Raw genomic sequence first — 26,756 nt, 5'->3', positions numbered from 1 at the left:
GATTGAAAGCTAGTTTGAGACAGTATTTCCAATATGGCTCCTGCCATAGCGCAGCTTCAAAACTTTACTTTATAAACCAATGGGTGATGTCGTTGAGAAGTCCATGATTTATACTGTCTATGTAAAAAGCACAGATTTCTTTGGCTTAATGATCACTACTGGTAATCAGAGTAAAGTTTCTTCTGAGGGTACACTGACTGTCATATGAGTCAACAAAGATTGTTTAGGTCTAAAAAACCTTCCCATCCCACCTATTTTACTTCTAGAAGTTGTTCTAAACAAAAGAAAGAACCTGTAAATACTACTTTTCTCCTGCTCACAACACTTTGTTTTCTTCCTCTGCAATTATCCTGTGGTTTTAGAAGTCCTCAAGTCTTTCAAACTGGTTTGTCAGGGCAGGACTGGGACCTGCCAGGAGCACGTGCTGCCAAAAAAACAAATGGCGCCGCCTCATCAGTGTCATAATCCTTGTTTGCTGATTTGCTACAGTAAGTTTGAAAGGTCATATTCAAGGTGGAGCTCAAAAAAAAGACACAAGTCGACATATTCCTGAGGGGGAATTCTTTACTTTTTGACTGACATGGTGTGGCAGGACAGCTCAGGCTGTGTGTACAACATGTTAACCTAGAGGCCAGATTAAAAATTCATCAGACTCAGCTGTGGACTTAAGAGAAGTCATTATAAGACAAGAGTATTCTGACGATGTGTGCTGACGGCTGATTTCAGTTCAGTGGTTTGATTAATAAGTGTTGTTGTATCTCTTGGTTTTAAAGGAGTGCCCTGTGCTTGTGTGTTACCTGTGTGTGCTTGAGTCTGCGCCTGCTGCTCCTGCAGACTCTGGCTGTCCACAGAGATGCCGCTGTCACTGTGCAGCTTCTCTCCCTCAGGTGATGGCGTCTGGTTCTGGTTGGCTGTGCAGTTGTTGGCTCCTTGTTTGTTCTGCTTACAGCTGTTCCACCTGAACGAAAAAAAATGAAAAAAGTCACAAACTCTTTAAGCATGTGCAGTTAATCCCACTGTATCATGATACTGATATAAAAAATACACAATATTTTGGTAAAGTTAGGAGATTTTTGACACAATGGGCAACATGAACAGACAGTCTGTGGGGAGTTTCACTGACAAAATGAAGAACCAGCAGTCTGAAATCTGTGGATCTGTTGTTTAATTCTACTATTTTTGGTAGCTACAGGCCTGGTTCTGGACTGCTTTCTTTGGGGGGCCATTAAAAGAAAGATGACTGGTCACAAATACCACTAAACTTCAGGACTTGTTACGGGAGGTCTGAAAATCCCACATAAAGTGACTACACTGCATTCCAAAATACTGGATTCTGACAGTCTTACTGGTTTACATCGAGGAGCATTTGGATGGAAACCAGAATCATAAAGCACAAAATAATAAAGCCCAATGAAATTAGAGGCATAAGTAGAAGAGGCAAACATATTTTTTTGAGCTACAGCAAAGAAATCTGACTAAAAAAAAAAAAAAAAGAGATGCAATATGAAGAGTATAAGTGAGAAAGTCAATGCCGGTGGCAAACAGGAAGAACATCGGATGAAATAAAGAGAAGATGGCAAGATATAGGGCAAATAAAAGATCTGGCTCATAATAAAACTTTGGTAAGTAAAACAGGCCCTCCTCGTATTGCTGCACACCACAGATATGCAGGCTGTGCCCTCTGTGGCACTGGCCTGCAGGTGTGACACTCCTCCAGCGCTGCACACACCAGACAGCTGGTCAATGCTGTGTCTGATCTGATAGTGACCATAAATATGCTGGCAGGAGGGATCAAAGGTGGGGTTCAAGTATTGGTCAAATCTCCTGATCCAGCAAATTCTATATTCTCTGCATGTGCCATATTCTGGCCATGCATCAGTTTACTCCAAATGATGGTGTGAGCCTTCACTTTGCCTTTATGAGGATATTTGCTGTTCGCTTCAAAATTATTTCAAAATTTTCAAATCAGAAATGAACTTTTCTTCATCCAGTCCACAAGATGGAATCCAGTGCTGATATAGTGTTGAGATTTACAGTCGGGAGTCTGTGCATTGTGTTTTAGCTGACTGAATCATTTTCACTTTCTAGTGTAGTGGAAATAAAAAGATAGGCAAGACTTTCCAGCTTATAAAATGTCATAGTTTTAGTATCTTAACTTAAGTATCTGAGAATATCTTGGTTGTAAAAAACTTTCAAAAACTTTCTATAGTACCTTAAAAGTTAACCTCTTTACAAGTTTGTAAAGTGAGCTAAAAAAAACCTTATAGATAGTTGCTTTATTATTTTTTTTAAGTTTTCTCAACTTTTACTTTTTTGGGGATGTAGTTCAAACATTGTAGACAACTCAGTTGAAGCTCCCTGCAAACTCCTCCTAATACCTTTTAAAGTCAGGACTTAATCCATCTTTGCTTTAAAACGGTTGCTTTTGATCTCAAAGTGAGGAAATTCTTAATCCCAGTAACTTCAGTAAAGCTTTAAAAGTATTGATATCCACGGTAGCCAAGGGAATAAACAAATCCTTAAGACAAACAGGGGCATGTGATTTCTAACAACTGTAAATCAATCAAAAGAACTGTGCAGTTCCCTGATGTTAGCTTTAAAAGACCATTAGCCAAGTGATACGATCAATGAAAGCATGTTAATCCAAAATGGACTACTAATGTGTTGCCTGCAGAAATTCCTTTGGATACTAATGCTTTAAAGAGAGCAGTGACTTTACACTTCAGAGTAGTAGCTCAAACTACAGGAGGCAGTTTAGGCCAACTGTGTTGAAGCCTTCAGGATGTATATGATTAATTTTTTTTAATTGACGGGACTTTATTTAAATCTTGATTTGAAGCACCCCAAAGTCATCGAGGTGCAATAAAACTGAGGATGGCAATAACATGTTTTACTGGCTTTGTGTTGCTGTTGTTTTGGGCTTTTTGTTTATTTGTTTTGTTTGGAGGTATCATGATTTCAATGTCTTTATTTTTGAAATTTTCAATCTTGGCCAGTTTTCCATTCTGAAACCAACATCAAATCTTCTTGAAGGAATGTATCTACCTTCTGTATACACATATATAGTAGTGTCATCTGCATACATGGTAATATCTGCCTTACTTTAGTACAAGTGGGTGGTTATTTGTAAATATTGCATACAACAGATGTCTGAGATGGCTGCCCTGTGGAACTCCTGATCGAAGGATTTGACTTTAAAAAGTAGTTTCAACATAACACACTGTTGTCAACTGAATAAGCAACAATTCATCTAATAAATAGCTGAAGGTTTAATTCTATTTGTAAATAGTTTGACAAGTAGTAGGTCATTGTTTATGGCATCTGTAAATCAACTAAAAGCCGGTTGCACAGTACCTACTAATAACTTCTTGTCAGTATCTTTAAACCAGTTGTCTGGTAATTATATTAAAGCTGCATGTTAAGAGTCCTTGCCCCACTACATCGCTACATAAACATGTTGTACATCTAAAATTTAACACTGTGGTGAGCTGTCTGTGTTTGCATAAAGAGAGGAGCTTGGGTTTATATCAGATGAGCTGAGGGTAAACAGACCATATTGTAGCCCACAGGACAATACTGTCCCTTCAGTAAGGCAGCAGATGATTGTATTAAATATGAAATCAGTATTGAAGACTGAATTATGCTGTCAGTATGTATTTTTAATGAGTTTAAGTCATCAGCATTAAACAGACAAAATTGAGCTATAACCTGTTTTCTTTCCTCACCTTTTAAAGATGATGAAGGCCACAAGGCCTACAACAACAGCAGCCAGGATGGAGCAGTAAATGGGGATGAGTTTGTCATGCAGACCCTGATAGATTCGCTCCTGGGAGTCACCACTAGTGGTTGTAGTGGTGGTGGTGCTTTCTGTAAAAGTCCCATCTGGTGGGGGTCCTTCTGGGGGTCCTTCTGGGGGTCCATCGGGTGGGAAGTCAGTATAAGGAGGAAGGGAGGAACCGTTGAAGGGTATTCCAGGAAACGCTGATGGATAGTTAACTGTGGAGGAGGAAAATACAAATTCAGTTTTAGCTTCTCAATATGGGAAGATAACACATTTTGGTAAGATAGATACTTTATAGTCATTGCATTTCAGTTCAATGAAATTCAGTGAGGCAGCAACCCATTATATAGCAGTATTAACCTTTATATACACATATAGGTTCATACTGCTAGATATAAATGTTGTAAAATAACAGGCTTAACTGCTAAAATATCTAAGCTGATCGTGACTATTTGTCAAAAATTCAGTGTGATAAAAACTGAATAAATAAGAAATAAATATTGATAAATCCACTGGCAGGTCCTTAAACTAGCTTGCATCAGCCATTGGCACACCAGTAAACTTAGTATTTTAGGCCACCGTGCCAGTTGTCTATTTTCACCCTCTATTTGTATTCTAAACAAACCCCTGAAATAGATTTTGAAGTATTTTTTGTGCTATGTGAAGGCAATTCTTCATCCAAGGCGTGAAGCTAGTTTAGCTAGTTCTGCTGCTGCTAGCTTAATGTACCCAAATCTGAACTGATAGCTTCAGATTTAATAATGGTTCAGGTTTCAATGATGACGAACAAAGAGCAAAATTGATTATATATACTATATGGACAGAAGTATTTGTACACCTGACCATAACACTAACAGGGACTGTGATGACATTGTGTTCAAATACATACTTTAAAATGGAGTTGCCTATATCAGCCTCCACTCTTCTTGGAAGGTTTTCCACAAGACTTTGGAAATTTCTGCCCATTCATTCTGTTATGAGGTCAGGGTTCTGTGTGGGCCAGTCAAGTTCTTCTACACTGAACTCATTGACCCTATTTTTATAATACTTGCTTTGTGCACTGTGGCACAGTCATGTTGGAATAGAAAAGGACCTTCCCCAAACTGTTGCTACAAAGTTGGAAGCATAACATTATCAAAAATGTCTTGATATGCTGAAGCATTAAGATTGGTCTTCACTGGAGATAAGGGGCCTAGTCCACACCCTTAAAAAACAGCCCCATACCAGTTGGGACAGTACAGGCAGGCAGGTAACGTTCTTCTAGCATCTGCCAAACCCAGACTCACCCATCTGACTTTTATGCACCATGCACCTTAGCATTCATTGACCCCGTTCTATGAACTGACATGGTCTTCCACTTCCTGGCTGAATTGCTGTTGTTCCTAAACTCTTTCTTAAACCACTTTCTGATAATAGCACTTACAGCTTACTGTGGAATATCCAGCAGGGATGAAATTTCACAAACCATCTGTGCAGCAAACCAGACTCAAAAGAAATATAGCAGGAGAGGCATGTTGTAGCTAAACTCTTAAGTACCTTTAGACCAGGATATTCTTAAGTTTGTAATATGTAATAAGAAAATGGTATCTGTGATCTAAATTTGGCTACAACTGCCAAAAACGTATCCATACTAATCCAATGAAGCGGAACTATAAATGTCTCTAATGCAGCCAACACAACAAACACGACCACACACATCACTTGGTCATCTCTCTTCCTCCCAAGAGAGCCATCACTGAGGATAAGAGCAACTTTCTACATCTAGTCCTGCCCTTTTTTTCCCCCTTTGAGCATTATGTTTATCCCTCACCGCAGATATGGAAACCATCCTCGCCTGTCACTTACTTAAAGTTACTCACAACATCAACAGGAAATCATCTTGTTGGCTCTGAAAGCCTCAGGAGACACACTGAACAGTGAGGCAGCCTTTTTTCACTAATGAGGTGAAAACATTTTTAATGAGAGTTTATGTAGATGGATGCTTACAGCTACTGTGGGGCTTTTAGGTGAAGGAATTTGGAGGATGTGATAAACACTGTAACATCCTTTCACTCTATCGTGCTAGGTATAAATACCACTCATGATGAGATATGAAAGAATTGCCACTTTAAAAAAAATACTTTTAACTGTCAAGTTCACACAACTGTTAAAATTTCCTGTTTATATATACAACTAATCTGTTAGCATCAGTATGTAACTAGTTTTTGGTCTTTCAGTGACTGAGTCTTTCAGCTGGGTTCAACTATACTGTATGTCTTTTGCCTTCTTACTCCTTGTGGAGGTTAGCGTCCTGAGGCTACATGACCTCATTTCTAGCATAACACTGTGATTAAACCGTAAGGGTTTGAGGTGCATTGTGGGAAGTGTTTGTGCCACATTTTGACTGATCTGTAAACCTTGGTTCCAGATAACTGTAGGCTAACCCTCATTATTGCGCAAAGTTTTGCCACAGACAAATACATCATTTCAAGAAAACAGTAACCTGCCACTGATTCCTGTTAACGCCCAGCAGCTTGAGGCTACATCAGTCACTGCTAGCAAAACCATCTCACATTAAACGTTCAGCACTTTTGTGAAATTGTGATAAATACAGGTGGCAAAACAAAGATTTTTGTTCCACTCAACTGTAAGCTGATGCTAAATACTGTTTAACTTTAGCTGCTTCAAGCTACATAAGCTAGTTCTACCATAATGTTCCCTTACTTAAGCCGACTAGCTGGTGTTTGGTTATGGTACATTTGGGCTGGAATAGGTGTTTTCTGGTACAACCTCAACAGCTTCCAAGGTGCATGGAGGATGAATAGAGTAATTAAGGAAACAGAAAGCTCCAGCAACACTTGCAGTTTAGAGATAGGGTTCCCAAACTTTTCAGCCAGTGACCCCCAAATTACCAAGACAGTCTAGCTGCCGACTGTAAATCTCTGACAGCCACTCTCACAGACTGTTAATGTTGGACGCTCTCTCTGTCAGAACGGAAGTGCTGGAATTTGACATCTTTCTAGTTTTAGATTTAAACCAAAAACCTGTTACATCCATGAAAACACTGGAAACATTTCAGACAAAAAACCTTCATAAATAAAACAGAAAAAGGTCAGTGGTCTAATCCTTGAATAAATTATCTATAGACCTGTTTTAAAAGTAGTTAAAAGATTGGTGTCCTGCTTACGCTTCGTAGGCTTTAGCTAAAGCCAACTTAGCTACAGTTGCTGTGTAATTAGCGTAACTACATTAACCAATGTTAGCTTCAGCAACATGAGTTTAGCAGATGTAGCTGAAGCTTAAATAGCTACATAACCTTTATTTCTTAGTTACGCTGCTTATGTAGCCAAACATTTAGCTACATAGCTACATTGTTTACGTAACTTATGCAGCTAATGGACGCACTAAGATATGTTTGCTATGTTAAAATGTTTTCATGGAGAATAAGCTTTATTCCTGTAAACAGACCGTGTACCTGGGACCCCCACCATCCCTGGAGGTAGTTCATGCTTATGATTTTGCATGGAGCGTATTTTACAAATTTAATTTTTTTTTTTTTTAAGATTTATTTTTGGCCTTTTTGCCTTTATTTGATAGGACAGTGGACAGAGTCGGAAACAGGGGAGAGAGCGGGGAGAGACATGCAGGAAGTAGTGCCACGGGCCGGATTCGAACCCGGATCGCCTGCGTATATGGCATGTGCCTTAACCACTCGACTACCGGCGTGCCACAAATTTAAATTTTAGGGAGTTTTTTTTATACACATTGCAAACATTTTAGCACAAATCTCACTTTTATAACTATGGTCATATTTTAAGAATAGTAATGTTAAGGTTTTTCTTTGTTTTTGTTTTTTTTACAAAAACGGCTGAAATTTAAGACTTTACTTCATTTAAAATTTCCTGTTTTTTTTGTTTGTTTCTTTGTTTCTTTGTTTTTTTTTTAATCATCCCATGACCCGTGAAGCCCCTGGGGTTCTGGACCCTTACTTTGGGAACTACTGGTTTCGAGATCAACTTCATCATACTGACTTGTTTCGGCTTACAGCCTTGATCAGGGTCATCATGAAACACATACAAACATCTTCATTTAAACAGAGTGTGTGTGTGAGATTAGAAAATATGTAAAAGATCTAATAATGTTCTCTTATATAACTTTAGCTTACAGGTTGGTACTTGGTTCTTTACAGTGGGGGCAAGGTTTTGATCGAGGCAGAAGCTTTGGTTCCAAACAGCTGTGTCCTGCTAGCATGGGGCCAGCTGCTTCAGGCTACTTTTGTAACTTGGATTGGCTAAGTAGGATTGTTTTTTATTTTAAGCTAAGAAGGATTGTTGGTAACAGTGGTGTCAGGTGCTAATCTCAGCAGCTTGCTTCTCATTTGGCATACAGCTAGCAGCTTACAGCCTTTAGCAGCTACTAGCATCAATAATTAAAGTTAAAATTTAGGAAAAATGGGTGCTGGGTTAAAAAAAACAGGTCATTAGAAAATGGGGTTCAAGGCTAAACGTCTGGCGTATTCCTTATCAAACTACATAAATGGTGTACTGATGCCCTGCTGGATATCGGATTTCTTCCCATCCTTTAATATCCACCATCAACCCCCCTCATCACCACTACGACTATAGTCTCTCTTTGGCTAACTGAATGTTTATACCCCCAATCAACACACACAGACTCACACACTTGAAACCAAACACCACTCATCCACAGAAATCTTCTTTGTCCAACAGAAACACCCCTCCCCATCTTTTCATCCTTTAGTCCTCTTTCTATTCATTATACCGCTGGCTGCTTTAGCCTGTCCCTATCAGGCATTTCCTCTCCTGTCGATCAGTTGTAGGTCTTCTCCGTCTTTTCCATCTTCTCTTAAGCCTCTCGTCTGATGGTAAACACAACTTCACTGCTTTCCAACCTGCCTGGTTATATCATTTATTCCTTCAGCTCATTAGCCATCTATCTCATCCATCCAGTCTCCTCTGCGCTCTCCACATCTCAGCATCATTACTCTGCCTCCCTCCCTCAATGATTAACAGTTAAAACAGGGCCCTAAGTGCATTTACTGAATCACTATAGCTCAACCTCTCACGTTGTACAGTCTGGCCTCTGAGGGGAGTGACCTTCTCCTGCTGAGCTCAGCTTGTTTCCACTAAACGTTGAGCTCAGTGGTTACTGGACTGCTGCTCTCAGTCGGTGAGTTATCATGCTGGGACGTTTTAATGATCCACTCAGCAACCATCTCCCTCTATCATATCTTTAAGTCATGAGAAACATATTTTTTTTTAATTTTCAAAAGTACCATAATATATATATTATATATAGGTTGCACATAATTGAATGTAATGTTAATACCTTGCAGCAGCATTATTACAAATATTTATAATATAGCAATAATTTATGTTGTTATTGATTGGAGGCATTTGTATAAACTTGTCTGTTTCATAAACACCTTCAAAACTCCTTACAGGTGCTTTAATCTCACTAAACTTTATAATAACAGAAAAGAAAATTTGGAGGCTCTGTGTCCGACTCAAAGAACAAAAATGCACATGGACAAGTTTTTGCTGTAGCTTTTCATTAAGATCATAAATACTGAAAGATTTGTAGCTGTCAAATTACAGGTTAAGTCAGCCATGACTGCTGCTGACTAACTGTTGCTTATATTCATTGTAAAGCATAATCTTGTTGTTAGTAAAATAACTGGAATTTTCCCGATGGCTTTGTAGGCTAATGATTAACATCTGCCTGGAAGTCCATGTGTACTTGTCAGTATTACATGAGTAATTATATAGACAGAACCCAATGCTTTGTGCCTGCAAATAAGCATATATACTTGTGTGTGTGTGTTCACAGCTTGTGTGGGGTAGGAGCCACACCTGAGTTACACTCATCATTCCTGCAAACAGACACTCTCAAACAGGTGTTGTTCGACGCTGTACACTTTAAAAGCTGGCGTTAAACTAAAAGGGAAGGAGGGATTTCCGACACAAGCAAGGTGTTGGTTTTTTATGATGTGCCATTACAGGACTCTGCTGCCAAGATCTGCCAAAGACAAACCTCAAATGCCTTCTTCAGTGATGGACACTTTTATAGTTTTCATGTTGTTACAATAAGCACAAGTGAAAGGATTAATGGAGATTATCTGAGAATGCTGCTGCCCTGTTTCGTTGATCGGCTTTTGACATTTGGAATTTTTTGGATTTAAATTTTTGTTTCAACATTTTCTCTTTTCTCCTGAAAGCCTCTGGCAGGTTTCCTTCCTACCTCACATGACCCATCTCATTTTTCTGCCCCACGTGCTCCACGCTGAACACACCCCTGAATGAGACAGTATGCACGCTTTGTGGATTTGTGTGAGGGTGCACGCCTGTGCTCCTGTGTTTGTGTGTCTGTTCTGCGGCAGAATGCGATCAGCACTCGCAGAGGTCAACCAGAGAAACTCGAGAGTACAGAGGAGTAACTCCAGCACTTTTATCGACCCGGCCACATTCTCAGCATCTGTCAGGCGTTCTCCATCTCTCTCTAATCTGCAGCTCTCTTCTCTCCTCTCTGTGTACTGCAACTCACTGCTGTTTGTTTTATTTTTATGCTGCCAAAATGTTTACCATTTCCTAACATTTTAGCTTTATAAAAGACTCATAAGCTATCTGCATTATTAATTTAAAATGCTTGTTTAAAGGTGTCAGAAAGGAAGAAAATCTATGCTTTTATTTAAAGTGGGGGTATTTTGCCTTTTTTCAAAGCTTTACACCATCTCTCTGATACCCACATAGTAGCTTTACATGGTTTACAGCTCAAAAAACTCCTCATGTTTCTCACACTGGCGTTCTGAAAAACCCTTATTTTAACCTCCGTCTGAAACGCTTCGTTTTCGCTGCTGTCTCTTTAACAACCCCCCCTCCCCGGACCTGCTTTCCTCTGATTGGCTGATTTTCCAGAGGCTGGCTGGCGGCAGGACTCAATGTTTTGTGCCCACCCCCTCCAATGTGGCTATGTTGCTATGCTAGTACTTGTAAACTTTGAGTAAACCAGTCCGACTGAGTAAAATATGGTGAATTTTGATATACGTCCGTACGTGTTAGACCCAGAGTCTGATCCTGATAGTTTGGAGAGAGAGGGAGAAGAAAACCAGCAGCAGCGAAGGATAGAGCGGGACGTATCTGTTTGGTAAGTGTTTAAATACTGTGTTACTAAATGGCTAAATGGCTAGAAGGCCTTGTGGGGGCTGTCTATTCCGCTTTGCCAGCAGTACGAACGATGAACCAGTCAGGCGATCCTATTGCGATGACCTCATCAGTTCTCCCCATCGAATTCTCGTCTTGGGAAGATCTCTGACAGATTCCCAACGAACCGTTTTCATCAGTTTACAGTCTAATTCTAAGATTACTTCTACATTATATTTATGTTTTAAAAATCGGAAAAGTATAATACCCCCTCTTTAAAATAATGCAATTTAATACAATACTTCAGATATGATATATGATTTAATAAAGATTAATCAGAGTACATTTGACTGAGTCTTCTCTTAAGTTTAGTTGGATCCAGTAATAAAGAGATTTTCTGCTTTCTTGCAACATGAGACTTGTTAAAAATCAGTGACTTATAATCAAGAGGCAACCTCTGATGCTGAAAATAGAAGCCATGCTGAGTGCGAACAACTACAGTTCCTTTAATACCCACTTGAATCCAGCTCCAAGGGGCCAGTACAACCCATTTTAGAGGTCTTTAAAAAAAAAAAAAAGGAAGAAAGAAAAAACAAGTTTATTCATTAACAAAGTCTGGCAATAACTACATTGCTAACATTAAAGACTGAGAAACATTTCTTAAACAAAACAGAAAAAGGACAGAGGTTTAATCTAGGATTAAATTACGTCTAAATCAGTTTTAGAAGTACCACAAACAGTGGCTCGCTTTGGCTAAAGCTTTGGCTAAATGTAGCTAATGTTACTACTTAAGCAAAAATAGCTACATTAACTTTAGCTTTTGCAAGCTGAGCTTTAGCAAACATAGCTAATGCTAATATACCTAAGTTAGCTAACGGAGTGACGGAGCTCACATAGCTAACGATAGGTTTGCAAATGTAGCCCAAGTTACTGTAGCTACGTAGGTAATGGTTTGCAAGCTAATGTAAGCTTTAAAAAAACGCAGCATAAGCTGATATAGCTAAGAAAGCTACGTAGGTAACGTAGTGCCAAAGCTTACATAGCTAATGTAAGCATTGCAAATGTAGCATCAGCTAACATAGCTCACATAGATTGGTTAGCTTTAGCTACATTAGCCACATAGCTATTTCACTTGAATAAAATATGATTTGTGACATTTGCAAAATGTGCAGTCTTCACCTACATTAATTAGGTAACTTGTGTAGCTAATGTAGCTTTGTTAGCTTCAGCCTTAACTACATTAGCTGGGTTAGGGTGTTTTCATGGAGGACAAGCTTTTTCTCCATAAACAGACTATTTAGGTGACTTTCTTCTTCAGCGTTTTTCTAATCAGGTTTTGCAGTTCAGGTGTTTTTATTTAATCTTTTGGTATCCTAACCCTTACATTAACACTCACACTAACATTAAATGAAAGTTTAATCACATTTCATGTTTTCGTCCTGACTATTGCAGGGTCTCACAGCAGTGGTCTGCAAGGGGGGAAGTGTGAGAGCTGTGGTCTGCAGCCAGACTGTCTTGTCTGAGTGAGCTGGACTAACAACAAATAAATACTGTGTTTTCATATAGATGAAGATGTTTTTTTTAACATTGGCTTCTGTTAAAGACATTCTTTTAGAAAAGTAAGGAGAAAACATCTGTTTTAGAAAATTGCCAAGATAGGCAGCTAAACAATTACATATTGTTTAGCTGCCTATCTTGGCTGGGACATTATTGATAAAGATATTTTAATGAGGTTTATTAAAGGTTATATAAAGATTAAATGAATAGATTAAACAGTAAGTTGCCTTATTTGAAAGTGTATCCAAATGTTCTTTATTTTTATGTTTTTTTTTAATTGGTCTATTTGTTTCTTTAAAGTTTCTAAAGACATGCACATGCAAATAAATAAGACAAAAATCTATATACTATAAGAGGTAAAAATCAAAATTTGCCAGCTAGTTTAAAACTAAAAAGTCTTTTACAGCAGTACTATCAGGAAGAAGCAGCAAACATGGATAATGGCAGCTTCATGCAAAGTATTTTGTCAATAATCTTAGAACCTTTTGGTGGCAATAAACAGTATGCAAACTAATAAATACACAAAACTGCAACTTAAGCTTCAATACGGCACAAATGATGCAACAAATGAATCATAACTGCAAAATTGAAAGACATTCTCACTTGATGCCACAGTAGAGCCATTCAGGTCTTTTCTGTTCTTCTAGATAAGATTTAAGAATCAGAGTGAGGGAGAGGCCTAGCTTGGCAGGGACACAACCTTCAGACAATGTAAGTCCTGAAATACTTGACTGCCAAAGTTTTTTGGCAAAGAAGAATGAACGGCACGAGCAGAAGCGCAAGTGTTGTGTTCACCCTTGGACCGGGACGGCCACCCATGCCAAAGCACCTCCAAAACTTTTCCCTGGAATGTCGAGGGCCAAATTCCTAAGGGAAGACAGGCGACTTGATGACCTGAGTCATAGCCACAGGGGCTTGATTCATGTTTCGCAGCGGAGAAAGAGACACAGTGGACTTTAAAACTTCCATCAGTCGTTACAATGCTCACACTGTGTTGAGTAGGGGGCAAAGGGGTTAAGAAAGAGAAGGTCAACTGTGGCGATAGCGCCCAAGTCAGTAGAGATATAAGTCAGAAAATGTGTGGAGTCCAAGCTAAAGCCACACAATGGATGACTGTGCTATACAAAGACAGTGAATTGTTTAGTCAGACTGGGATTGAGGATTCTTCACTGCTATTGATGTGAACACGCTTTGGATTCAGGAAATCAGAAATGTAAAAGGCATTTTTGCCCTTTATCGTATTCCCATTTGTCTCTCTTTATCTGCCTGTCAGCTGCCTCACTGTAAGAACCGACCAAGCCTTGACCACAGATGGAAAAAAAACCTTATTTGGTATCTACATCAATGGAAATACATGATTTGAATGGGATACACAGCTCTTGCAGAACAGATAATTTTTTTATTTTGGAGATTTGTGTCCATTTTTGTAGTCCTTCAGAGCAAAAGCCAACTGGATCAGGACTGATCAACAGCACGCGAAGCTCACTGGCTTTTCTTTTATCCAAGTTAAGATTTTAGTGAAAATTTTTGCATATTTTTGTGATACTACAACAAACTTCTACAAGGATTAACCACTGCTAGGAAAATTGAAGACATGTCTGTTATCCTTATCTATATAGGCTGATATTTTAGCCTAATAATTATATTATCATTAGTGTCTGTTTTTCTTCTATAAAGCCATCGGACAAGCATACTGGCAGTATTAAAAAAAGTAGGGAAACAGACTGAAAAGTCGGGAGAATATTGCATTTTCTACATTGTTACAGGCATATATTGTAAAATAAGCTAACCAGTTTAGCCAGTTGAATCTGTCAAAGATTGATGTCATTTCAGTTAGTTAAACTGAAGCATAATTTCCCATATTCAGGAGTCTGTGTCTGACGAACAGACATCTTCAATGTAACTTTTTATTCAATTAACAGGCAAAACAAGATTAAACCCCTTTTCTTGCAGTTTTTTCTGTCTTGATTGAGTTGAACATGTCTTTCTCTGAGTGCCATGCATGGGACTAGTTAGAAGATCAGTCGTTCTGATTTCTGGAGGGCAGCCCGTCGATCGTTAAGGTCAACCAAACTCAGGAAGGAAACAACTCCCTCCTCCTACTCGCCTATCAATTTAATAAACCAATGCATCGCAATCACCCTCCCCCTACTTGTTCTCTCTTTACCGCACCCACTCGACCTTCGTCTTTCCATATGCTGTCTCACATCTGTAATGGTCAATAAGTCGTCTTATTGATCAGTCTATAAAGTGAGAGTATCATTGCCTGTCTGCATATACATAGTTCAGTGAGTCAGTTTTGTGAGACTCAGATTTGAGTAATCCCTCAAACTTTCAACCAGAACGTGTACATGCATGAATAATATAATTGCCTGTGTGATGCAAACTTCAACCTGTTGCCCCGTGCTGCCACAGGAACAGGCACTGGGTGATAGGTCAGCGCTTTAAGTGCAGTCAATTCAGGCTACAATGTCAAGGAGGAGCAGGGTCGATGAGTGAAAGCCTCTGTTTCCCACATGACTCGAAGCCTGGGAGCCGAAACCTCAGGGCTGATAGGAAACGGCAGTGACTGCTCTGACAAAATCAAGCATTGCTCATTCAGCTTTAACTACGGTATGAAAAGGCCTTGTCACAGTGAGTTAGCATGGTTGGCCACTCCCAAAGAGCGCCATCAGATATTTCCTCTATAGGGTTGTCAGCCAGAACCATGTAACGGAATCTATTAATACATATATCACACCTGATGAGGGTTACTCAGAAACACATATTTAATCCCGAGTAATTAAATACCAAAGGTTGGCTTGTTGAACCCCCATCAGATGCCTCTTCTTAATTCTGTGCTGTGTTTGGAATAAATCTGATTGCTGTAACACCCTTTGTGTATTCCAGCTATTCTGGTTAAAAGTGAACTACCATGTCAAGTCTTAAACATCAGGAGACCTTTTTTATTTATTCCTATCTAAAATTTCTAGAATTATTGCTGCTTTCTTGTAATGGACCATGGTAACAACAGGCTATTCTTCCCCCCCACCCCAAACCCTGAAGTGCTGTGGCCTCACTAGACATTTCTAAGTCGGGTAGAGACGTGCTGCCCACCTCCAGAGACTTCCAAGGCTTACTTACTTTTTTCCTATTCAAAGAGGAGTAAAAAACACACTGAAAGCTTTTCTAGGCAGTTCTTACTGACCTCTACATGAGTTACAGGAATGTTTTAGTTGTATTGCAAGTCAGAAAAAAACAGGTTGCTGATGGTGAAGTGATTAGCATGGATATAGCAGCGGTTTTACCAGACCTAGGTATCCATCGGTCTTCTTCCGCTTATACTAGATTGGGTCATGGTGGCAGCAGGTAAAGTAAGTCATCCCACACATCACAGCAACGTTTTCCAATTCGTCCTGAGGCATTCTACAACACTACAAGGTCAGATGGGATATATAATCCCTTCAACGAGTTCTGGGTCTGCCTGAGGTCTCCTCCCAGTTGGACGTCCTGATCAGATGTCCAAACCGCCTCAATATGTTCCTTTCGATGTGAAGGAGCAGCGACTCTACTTCAAGACCCCCCCAGATGTTCAAGCTCCTCACCTTATCCTCAAGGCAGAGACCAGCCGCCCTCCAGATCTTAAAAGTAACTGATGAAAAATAGGCCCACTGAACTTGACTTCTACAAACATAATCAGTTCATCATTATGTCAGAGTGGCTTTTCATGAAAAAAAAATCCCCCAAAGTATTCAAAAGATGTCATGCTCAAAACAGGCTGCCAGCCTCAGCTATTACCAGCATGGAAGCAGGAGCTGAAACCAACTCCCAGCTCAAAAAGCGAGAGGCAGGGTATAGACTGGCATTTAGAGACAAACACCATCTATGTTCACACTCAAACCTACGGGCAATTTAGAGACACCAATTAACCTAATGAGCTAATGAGTTTTTGGTCTGTGGGAGGAGGCCAGAGCTCCAGAGAGAATATAAAGTGCAGAAAAATCTAATCTAATCTTCAAATAATAAAGGTGTAACTATATCCTGTTAATAGCTAAAATAAAAATAAAGCAGCAGTTTTGTTAAAGCACTGACACAGTTAATAGATACTCATAAATCTGATTAATTTTTTTGCTTTGTCTTTGCTGACATAAGCAAATACATTTGATGGGACTTTGAAGGGCTGCTAATAAGAGCGCTAATCAACTTCACTTGTCTCATGTTGTTGTGACCTCTGAGAGGACCGGGGGATTATACCATGTTGTTCTGTGCACATCCCCAGGGGACATTCGCACTCCCTGATCTTCCCACAAAGACCCCCTCAACACACAAGTCTCCCAAGACCTTAAACCTCTGACCTTGCTCTGCTGCCTGCAGAAGAGTGGAAGTCATATCACACTCCTTCAGATAAGTATCTTGCTTTCGGACCCTCAACTCTGTGGGTCTATCCTAACAAAGTCTGGTTGACATAATTGTGTTTTACCATCACAGGGAGATGAAGAGAGGGAGTTTTTTTCCTAAACAAACCTCTAATGCCGTTAGAAGTGTGGGAGGAAATTGGATTTTCACTCCACGTATCAGCTGAGCTTGTATCCACATAAAGGGGTGCTAAAGCGTCAAGAAAAATTAACCGTTAAGGTAAAATTCAGTAACAACCCAAATATTAACTCAGCTTTCTCTCTAAAGATAACCTACAGTAAAACTCTCCTGTGTCTCAAGTTTCAACTTGTCTTTCGGTGGGCAGTGGCCTTGTGTGTTCCTCTCCCCACCCTCCTGACGTTGTTTAGCCTTCAGGCTTGTGTCGCCTGACTCCACAACACTAATGGAAATGGACGTCTGGCAGTGCTATAGATTTGTATGCACTGATAACGCCGGTGCTTTGGCCAAAAGATTACATTAGGAATAAAGAGCACATGATTGAGTTAGTTGGCAGAATAACATATGATGATGAAGCCCTTACAGTGCCATCATGCTTGAAATCACAACAAATACACATTCATTATTATGTGGACTGCATTAGTTATCTCAGAGGATGTTTTAGTATCGGGGTTCTGGCTCCTTATATCTTGATCTTGGATGAATCATCTCGCCAACCATGCTTCTCTCTCAGACTACAACGTCATTATCGATCCAACATATTCGTATGACGGCCTCTTTTCTGACATAATAATCAAGGTCGGAAGAGCTGTTTTAAAGGAGCACTATTGATTTTAGCTTAAGAATCAAGTAAAAGTTGAAAATAATGGAAATCAAAGTGTAAGTTAAGGTCCAGCAGCAAATACAGCACTGTGCAGAAATTTTAGGCATGTTTCGGCCCAAAATGAAGGCGAGATGGGGTGAGTAAGCTAAAACTTTAAACTGCATGTGCAAAAACAAAGAAGTGGAAACAGAGAAACTAATAAAAAACGTTTTCTGGGATCTTATTCTATAACGTCTTTGATTGAATCAGAAAATCACTTGATAGATATTTGTTGTATTTCTTTTATCAAGCTTAACATATGATTTAAATAATTAACATTATAACAGTATTGAAGTATGCTTTCAGAACACTACTGATGATGGTGTGTGTGATCATGAGTGTGTTGAAAGTCAGTTTAATAATCATATTTGACTTTAAAAAAGCCAGGGAAAAAGCCAGTATATGGCTGGATCATGTGATGTTATCTCATATTGTGGTCGTCCATGGAAAAATGGAAAGTCAGCGGTATTTTCTACAGTTGTCGCTCCTGACCCATCAACTCTTTAAGATAATTGATTTGAATAATACAGTCTTGTATAGCAAAATAAATTATTATTTCTCATTTCATTTATTTCTATCTGGGAATCCCTTGTTGTTCAACTACTCCTCGTGCATTAAATGTTTTGTTTATTGTCATCTTCTTTTAACGTAATGCATGGAGAAGTCATAGTGAAGAACTGGTTTGTATTAGTGTCATATAAAAAAAAATTCAGCAACCTCATATCATCCATATAAAGAGAAGACATCCCTCTGGACCACCCTGACAGATCATTATAGCCAATGACAGATACAACACATAGCCACTTTACTATATACATATCATTTTTATCTCCATATTTTTGGAGGTGAATGTTGCCATTCAAATGTCTGGAAGAGTCTGAAACCTATCATGTTTCAGTTGCTTTCATTTCTTGTGCAACATAAACTGAGCTTATGTAACAAACTGGCCTATATTATCTTATATCAATGCAGGCCCTCTTAACTGTATCAAATCAAAATGGTTTTCAGGCAGACAGCATGCTATTAGCTCCTATCTTACTGTCCATAAACCAATATCTCTGCTTCTCAAACCATTAGTGTTAGTTTCTTTTTTTATTGACTGTAGATTGCATCTAAATGGTGACTGTTGCTTATTAAATCACAACATTTGCAACATGATTCACCCTAAAATGAGACTGAATGGTCTGAAATAAAGCCTGGTTACTTATTGTGTGGTGTATACCAGATCTTATATAAGTCATTCATTGATTGCCAAGCTAAAACAACTAACTATCATTGATATTTGTATGATTATGTTCATGAGCCTGTAGAGAACAAAATGCCCCATTTAAACTCAATAGGGAGCAAAAAATCCTCAAAACAGAGGAAATAGACACAGACTACGTGACTTTTACCGTCTGTTTCATTCATTAATGGCCCCTTCAAGCAGCCCCATGGGCTGAACTGAGAGTCCTCACAGGCCAAACTGCATCATGGGAATGGCACAAAAGACCCCCTTTAGCCTGAGACTGGCTCTGTACTCACCACTGTGAAAACAACTTCCTTCGAACCTCGGCCCCGACAGACCGAGCAGCTCATCAACACACTTCTTCCATTGTCATTTCACAAAAGCGTTGATTTAATCTGAGAGGCATCAGGTCGTTGGAATGAGCAGTGACTGCAGTCATAAAGAATTCCTGATTTGGAGAGCGATACCCACAGGGTGCCACAATATAAAAGAAATTCAGAGAAGCGTTCAGAGATATGACCTTTCTCTAAACCCTCCACATACAAAGAGTATGCTCTTTGTATTGCTGAATGAGATGAGTCTATGAAGACAATGAGACAAGCCTCTTCATGGCATTTAGGTTGATGGGCTAACAATTCCTACAATGTCACACTGAGATGATGCGATTATGTGGCTTACAATATGGACGACAAGTGCATCATACTGTCCGTACAGTGAGAATTTGTACTCACTTGATTCTATTCAGACCCTCTGACCCCGGGCCGTGCACCCCATCAGTCAACTTTACTCGCTCTGCTCAGAGGTTCATCATAAATTTGCCCAGTGTTTGGATAGGGTCATCCTAAAGACATTCATTAAATAGCTGAAAAATAAATCTCTGAACAAGAGGATTCATTGTCCTGTCAGAACAGTATATCAGAATTTAAGGAATTCCGGTTTCCCTTCTCTTCCTTATGAATGTCTTATTAATCTGTCGACTGAAAGTTAAGTGATTTAAGGGATGAACTATTTGAACCAAGTATCCCACATATAATGAGCTGGTTCATGAAAACGGATATCCATCAGTTTCTGGTGGCACACAATAAAGTGTATTGTTATTTGTTTTTATTATTCTTTAAATTGGTGCCACTGTACAGGCAACCTGATGTTTGCACTGCTTAGTCCAGAACAAATTTACCCATAAGGACAAAAAAATGTAACATATTCTGTCACACTGTTTTGCATTGTATTGTATCATATTGTATTGTCGTGTTATGTCAGACTGTATCCTGTTGTGTTGCATCTTTTTCAATCATGTTGTACTGTATTATTTCCCATCATATAATTACTACATGTCAATTCGTCATGCATTTTATCTTTTCTTATTGTATTGTACTGTAAAGTATAATATCATATCATATCATATCCTGTCATATCATATCATATTGTATTGTATTAAATTATTTTGTTTTGTATCATATCATATATCATATCATAACATATCATATCATATCATAGCATTTTGTACTGTTGTGTTGTATGGTATGGTATCATATCCTAACTTATCATATCATATCATATTGTATCATGTATCATACATCCAGATTATAAGTTCCAGAGTTTTTCGGACTGATGAAGGTCAGAAGATAGGTAGGAGGAAGACCATGGATAGACTTGTAAATATGAATATGCCCCAATTTTAGTCTACATGAAGAAAAAAAGCCCATTCCAGACGTGCTGACAACAGTGATGGGTTAGAGAGAGTTGTAACTTGTGGACTGTAAATTGTTATCTATCATATTGTATTGCATCAAATCATTTCATGTGGTTACAAATTATATATCATTTTCCATGTATCATATTGTAATATACTGTATGATACCGTACCATATGGTACTGTAACTGTATCATATCTTGATGTATCGTATCAAATTGTATTGTATCGAATTATTTTGTGTTATATCATATCTTTCATCATTTTCTATTGTATCATGAAGTGTTGCAGTGCTCAAGAGCGGTCTTGGTCTTGAATGTCTTGGTCTTGTCTCGGTCTTGGACTCAGCAATGGCCGGACTCAGCATCTTCCATCAAGACCGGTCTAGACCAGCACTGATCTGCTATTCTTCGACTTCAATAATGTGATATTAGAGAGAGGCACTTGCTAAAACAACGAATAGCTACACCTACAAAAACTCGGACATCAGTCTATCTTATTTCTAGTCAGAAATACCTCTGAACACTTACTTTAGGCCTCATTCACCTGACAAATCTAGATAAACATCTAATTTTTAGATATTTAAAATAATTGCGGACTTGCCAGTTGCTTTTAAGTACATACAAGCACTGATTTTACAAGAAGTAAGTTGGACAAATTTATTAAGATTTGAGATTTTTGCATGTTGTTCTTTGAAAGAGTTGGAGACACCTTGTTTTTATCTGTCACATTTATTTCAAAGAAAACTAAAATTAAAGAGAGAATGCTCTCTAACTGTTCAACCTTGTCATGGTTTTTCAAAATTGATTTTTATGGTCTTGGTCTTGTCTCGGTCTTGACTCGGTCTCAACACCAAAAAGTCTTGGTCTTGTCTTGGTCTCAGCCCACTCTGGTCTCATGCAGGTCTTGGTCTCAGATAGTGTGGTCTTGAGTACAACACTATCATATCATACCTGGCTGTATCATACCTAACTGCATCATATTGTTAGTATTGTACTGTATCTTGTATCGGTAATTGTATCACATCGTACCTAATGCATTGTATTTAATGTATCGTATCGTGTCGTATATTTTTCCATTGTGTTGCATCTTTTCCTATCACATTGCATTTTATCATTTCCTATCATATCATTTCATGCCAATTTGCATGCATTGGACCTTTCCTATTGCAAATATGGTATCATATTATATCATGTCATGTCAGTCATGTCATGTCAATCAAATCATATTGTATCCTATCACATTATTTCTTATAACATATCATTTTGTATTTTCTGGTATTGTATGCACTCATATCCAAACAAATCAAATATGTCATATCATATTTTTTGTTATCGTATAGTACCTTTTGATACTGTCTAGTACCATATTTGATCGTATCACATTGTGTTATATCATGTGTTGTACCTCGTCAGCATGACTTAGTATTTGTTTATCTGTTTAATTGCAGTTTATTGTGCATTTTTAAATGTTTTTATTTATTTATTATAATCAAAAATTACAAAGCTTGGCGTGCAGCATCTGTGTTTTTCAACTAATATGAAAAAGTAAATCCAAGTCCAGTCAATCCAACAACAATAATTTGGTCACTTAGGGGCTCTGTGTTGTAATTTAGGCAGAGTTGGCCAATTATTTTTGGCCCCAACCATGATCTTGCTTCATTTTTTAAAACTAATTTCTTTTCGAAGCCTGAACCAAACAAAAATCTGACTGTTTCATTAAAATATCAGCTATCTGGTAGTTTGAGGTTACTTGTTCACAACTGTTTCCAGTCTTTGTGCTAAGTTGAGGTAAGGACAGAGACTAGCATCCTTTTTTTGTTTGTTTGTTTGTTTACTTTTTCAGTACAATTGAAAGAGAAGCATTGGTCTTCTTATCTACCTCTTAACAGGAAAGGGAGATTAGCACATTTCAGGCTATGATGATGTAGAAAGCAGTTTCTCCTTATCATAAAATGTTTATAGTCAAAGACCCAGTGGATAGTAAAAAGAAGCAATGTAGATCAAATAGTTACCTGTAAACTGCAATTTAGTTCAAGCCTAAATATATTCTTGTTGAGCTGTTGACTTACCTTGACAGACTGTATCACTGATGGAGGTGCAGGCCTGTAACATTTCCCCATCATCACAGGTGGTGCAGGGGATGCAGGGCTCCCTCGAACTGTCCTGGTCCGAATAAGTGTCCCCACTGCACTCCTCACATACTGTGTCATGGTCGTAGTCACAGGCTAACAGCATCCCCTCTCCCTCAGGACATCTAGTGCAGGGTTCACAGCGCTGTGAGATTTCATTCAGATAGTAGCCGTAGTTACACACACAGGTGGCGTCATTGGAGTCCGTGCAAGGTGCCTTCATGCGGAGCAGACCTGCGCATGTTGTGCAGGGCTGACATCTCTCTGTATGACTGAAGTTTTCTGAGAAAGTTTCACCTGAAAGGAGAGGAAAGAAAGCACATGTTTACATTTTTATCTGCCAGTTTATCAACATCTGAAACTCCAAGCAGGAAATCACCCGGAGTTTGGCTCTCTAAAATCAGCTTGAAATCTTTTTCTTTCATGTGTCCTACTCCAAAGATGTCACTTTGGACAAGAGAGTATTCTATTCTGTTGTATATCTTCAGAGGCTGCAATCAATATTTCATGTTTTATGGAATTGTATTTCGGCTGGATAGAGAACTGGGAAACACACTAAATAATGCAACAGATCTATTTGTAAGAGCAGTTTGTCTGTGTGTGTGTGTGTGTGTGTGTGTGTGTGTGTGTGTGTGTGTTTGAGAGAGAGAGAGAGAGAGAGACAGAGAGAGAGAGAGGGTGTTGAACTGTAAAATCAGCCTAAAAAAGTCTGTGATGCATAGCTCATGTCCAAACTTCCCATTATAGTCAACAATGCGATAATACTTAAGTGCCAAATTTAATGTTAACTAAGCTAAGACGAAGCTCAGGCTGCAGCTGATTTTTTTCACATTATTGAATAACCGACTTATTATTTTCTCAAAAACATGGTTAAAACAATCATGAGGCACAGATGGCCTAGAGGTTAGGTCATGCCCAGTGTACACAGATGGTCCTGGTTCAAGTCTCGTCTGTGGCTCTTTCATTGCATGTCACTCTCTTGCCCCTGTTTCCAGCTCTGTCCACTGTCCTTGCTAACTAATAAAGGCAAAAAAGAGGCCTAAAATAAATCGTTAAAAAATAAAAATAAAAACCTATCATGTAAGGTTGTAATTTACTGTCAGGTCAATCAGAAGTTAGGGCAAATGTTGCAATATCTCAATATTTTGGGTTTATTCCATCTAAACTTAGGTAAATTCTTCCAGCTTTACAAAATTAACCTAACCTTTTCTTTTACCCTTACTTTAACCCCAAACAGAAACTGTTAAATCCAATTTTAATTTTAACTTTTTTTGCAGGAATTTCTGTTCTGAGATAAACATCTCAGATCAACAGTCGTGAGATTGGCCATTAGAAATGAACGGGCTGCAGCCAGACTGTCTTGACCAGTTGAGAACCACTGCTTAAGACTTTTTGACTACAATTAAAATTTGCAGGTTCTTACCAGGTACTCCAGCCTGCCACAGTCCAAAGACATGCTTGTAAGGTGAATTGGTGACTCAAAATTGTCTAAGGGTTGTTAGTCTCTTTATATCAGCCCTGTCATTGACTGTCCATGGCGTACCCTGCCTCTTGTGCAGTGACCACTGGGATTGGCTCCAGGCCAAATGGGACAAGCAGTGGGTAAATAAATGGACATATTTTAAATTATATGCCTAGGCTCCAGCATTCACAGAACAATCGAATTATAAAGGTACAGGTTAAGTTTCTTCAAGATATATTACCTAGAGAATTTTTGGGAAGCGTAAATAGAATAAAAAGGTATTTTTTGCTTATCATCTTAAATCCTGGAGTCTGAGCACTATCTATTCCAATTCAAACAACTATTCATTATTATTTTTTAACCATGAAGTGTTTGTTTTCCCCAACCAGCGGTCCAAAATGTTAGGTACACAAACATACAGGACTAAGTGAAAAAAAGAAGCGGCTTTCACAGGACGTTTCCAGTTAGGGCTCAAAACTGTGTGTGGTAGGAGACAGACGGGGCTGAAGTCTCTTTGCAACCCAGTATCTGGTAGCATATCAAGTTTTTGGACTGCGCCACTGGCCCACCAACCACGGCGAACGCTCCGATGATGCAGAGATTAAAACAGAGATGAGGAGAGATGGTCGCTGAGACGGAGAGATGAGAAGAAAGCAGAGACTGTCATTTGAGAGAAATCCATTTGTGTGATTCCCTCCCAAATTGGCGGTGTCAAATTTCTGTCCTCCACATTTCTGTTTAATTATGTCCTCATAGGAAGTGGACAAACTCCACCCCCCTCTTCCCCTTGTGGTGTCTAGTCATACAGTGTCACCCCCCCCCCTTACCCCATTATCTCCCCTCATTTCAAATAGACAGACACTCAGACAACCCTCAACGTCCCTCCCCATGAGTGCTCTCAGAGCCATTATCATAATGCCATGCATCAATAATGCAAGTCAATACATTAATAACGCTAGGCTGCAGCATGGGGGTAAAGGGGGGGTTAGAGGGGGTTATGGACATGGAGTGGGGAGGGGGATACAGACAGTCTTTTCCTGGCTCAGCAAACATATCATAGCAGTACTTTAGCTTTTGCTCTGACAACCTTTTGCTCTCTCTTCAACACCCATAAAAGGACTCTGTCTGCTCACTGTAATGTGTGAGACTTGGGTTTATGTGTGGGAGTTTTTTGGGAGCCTGTGTGAGTGTGTATGCTGAGAAGTCGGCCTTGTCTCCGTTCCAGCAGTACAGCTGAACATGCTCTGTTTCATCTCCACTTATGTGTTCATTCATCCAAACTTACCTCTTTTTTTTTTCCCTCCTGCGTGCTGTCCGTTTTAACACATCAGGCGCCGTCCTGTTAGCTATCTGTGCTAAATGAAGCCTCAGAGCTGGTTGAAAACCAAAGCGTGCCTCTGCTAAATGAATGTTTGTGCACATGGATGATAACAACTGTGGGCGGTTCGCCTGAGACAACACACGCAAGGGAAACTGGTGGGTGAAAATGGTGTTGAAAGAAAGTTGGCAGGAAAGGCTGATAGTACTTTGTGATGAACTAATCATGTAGCTCAAAAGAAAAGCAATATGTCACTGTTACAGGAGCTGAATTTAAGCTAGGTTTGCTAGTGCGTGAACTTAGAGCTGCTAACATTAGCTTAATCTTGAGAAGGTATGCTATCAGCTCCTAACAAGAAGGCTGTTTGTAGTTGGTGGTAGCTTTTTTCTATTCTGTTAAAAATAAAAGCAATAGATATTAGGTTACATGAAATACTGTATGGAAGGCATTAGAAAGTAATGCTAGGCTACATTATCACTTGTTTGTAGTAAGCTAGCTACTGGAACTCCTAATGTTTCTATCTTCTTTTAGTGAAAAAATTACTTTAACAGACTTGAGCTAAGGAAAAGGCCTTACTGATTTTAAGAGGGTAAAAGCTAAACTTTTCAATACTGTTCATGTAAGTTATGCTTCCTTACTAAACCCCTGTTTCAACAAAGAACAAAACTAAAGCTTGATACTTGCTGTGGAGAGATGCTAAGCTAGTTTAGCTCTAAACAACAGAACAAGCTAAAGAAATAACAGTGACGTCTGAGACTTCAAAACAAGTTGTTGCTGTTAAAACGCTCTTGCACATGCACTCTGTCAGGCTGCATAAGTGATCTAATCAATATGTTTGATGTGTTCTTAAAATATCTTTGTGATGTTATCTGATGGACAGCTCTCTGCTTTACATTTCTGAGTTTTCCATGAGCCAGTGCAAAGCACGTCTGGCCTCCTGACAGCCTGCCTCTGTCTGTGTTTGTTCATGTCTGAGCAGAGCAAGCACTAGAAGACTGACAATTACCACCCAGAAAACCTGCACGTTGTGTAACAGTAAGCAGCAACAGACACATCTTATGTCAATAATTCAAATCATTTAAGCTGAAAATGTGAAGTTTTACACAAGTAGTCCTGAAAACAACTGATGATAAGCAGTCTAGAGCTTAATGTTTTATTAAAGACACAATTTATTTTTAAGACGTAAGTCATAAAGGCATGCATCATCCCAAAGAAGCCCACAAAAATGCAAA

General features: G+C 39.0%; 1 protein-coding gene across 1 annotated transcript in view; it reads right to left on the bottom strand.

Annotated features, from left to right (window-relative positions):
- ngfrb (nerve growth factor receptor b) overlaps window positions 1–26,756 on the bottom strand; it is a 46,329-nt gene that overhangs the window by 6,823 nt on the left and 12,750 nt on the right. The window contains exons 3-5 of the mRNA XM_041816540.1: window positions 22,685–23,041; window positions 3,726–3,996; window positions 798–958 (exon numbers count right to left, since the gene is read on the bottom strand). Coding sequence (XP_041672474.1) covers window positions 798–958; window positions 3,726–3,996; window positions 22,685–23,041 — 789 coding nt within the window. The remainder of the gene's footprint in view (window positions 1–797; window positions 959–3,725; window positions 3,997–22,684; window positions 23,042–26,756) is intronic.

Source organism: Cheilinus undulatus, linkage group 20 (assembly GCF_018320785.1).
Source record: "Cheilinus undulatus linkage group 20, ASM1832078v1, whole genome shotgun sequence".
NCBI lineage: Eukaryota > Metazoa > Chordata > Actinopteri > Labriformes > Labridae > Cheilinus > Cheilinus undulatus.
Note: the sequence above shows the minus strand (reverse complement) of the source record. Positions and strands in the feature narration are given on the sequence as shown.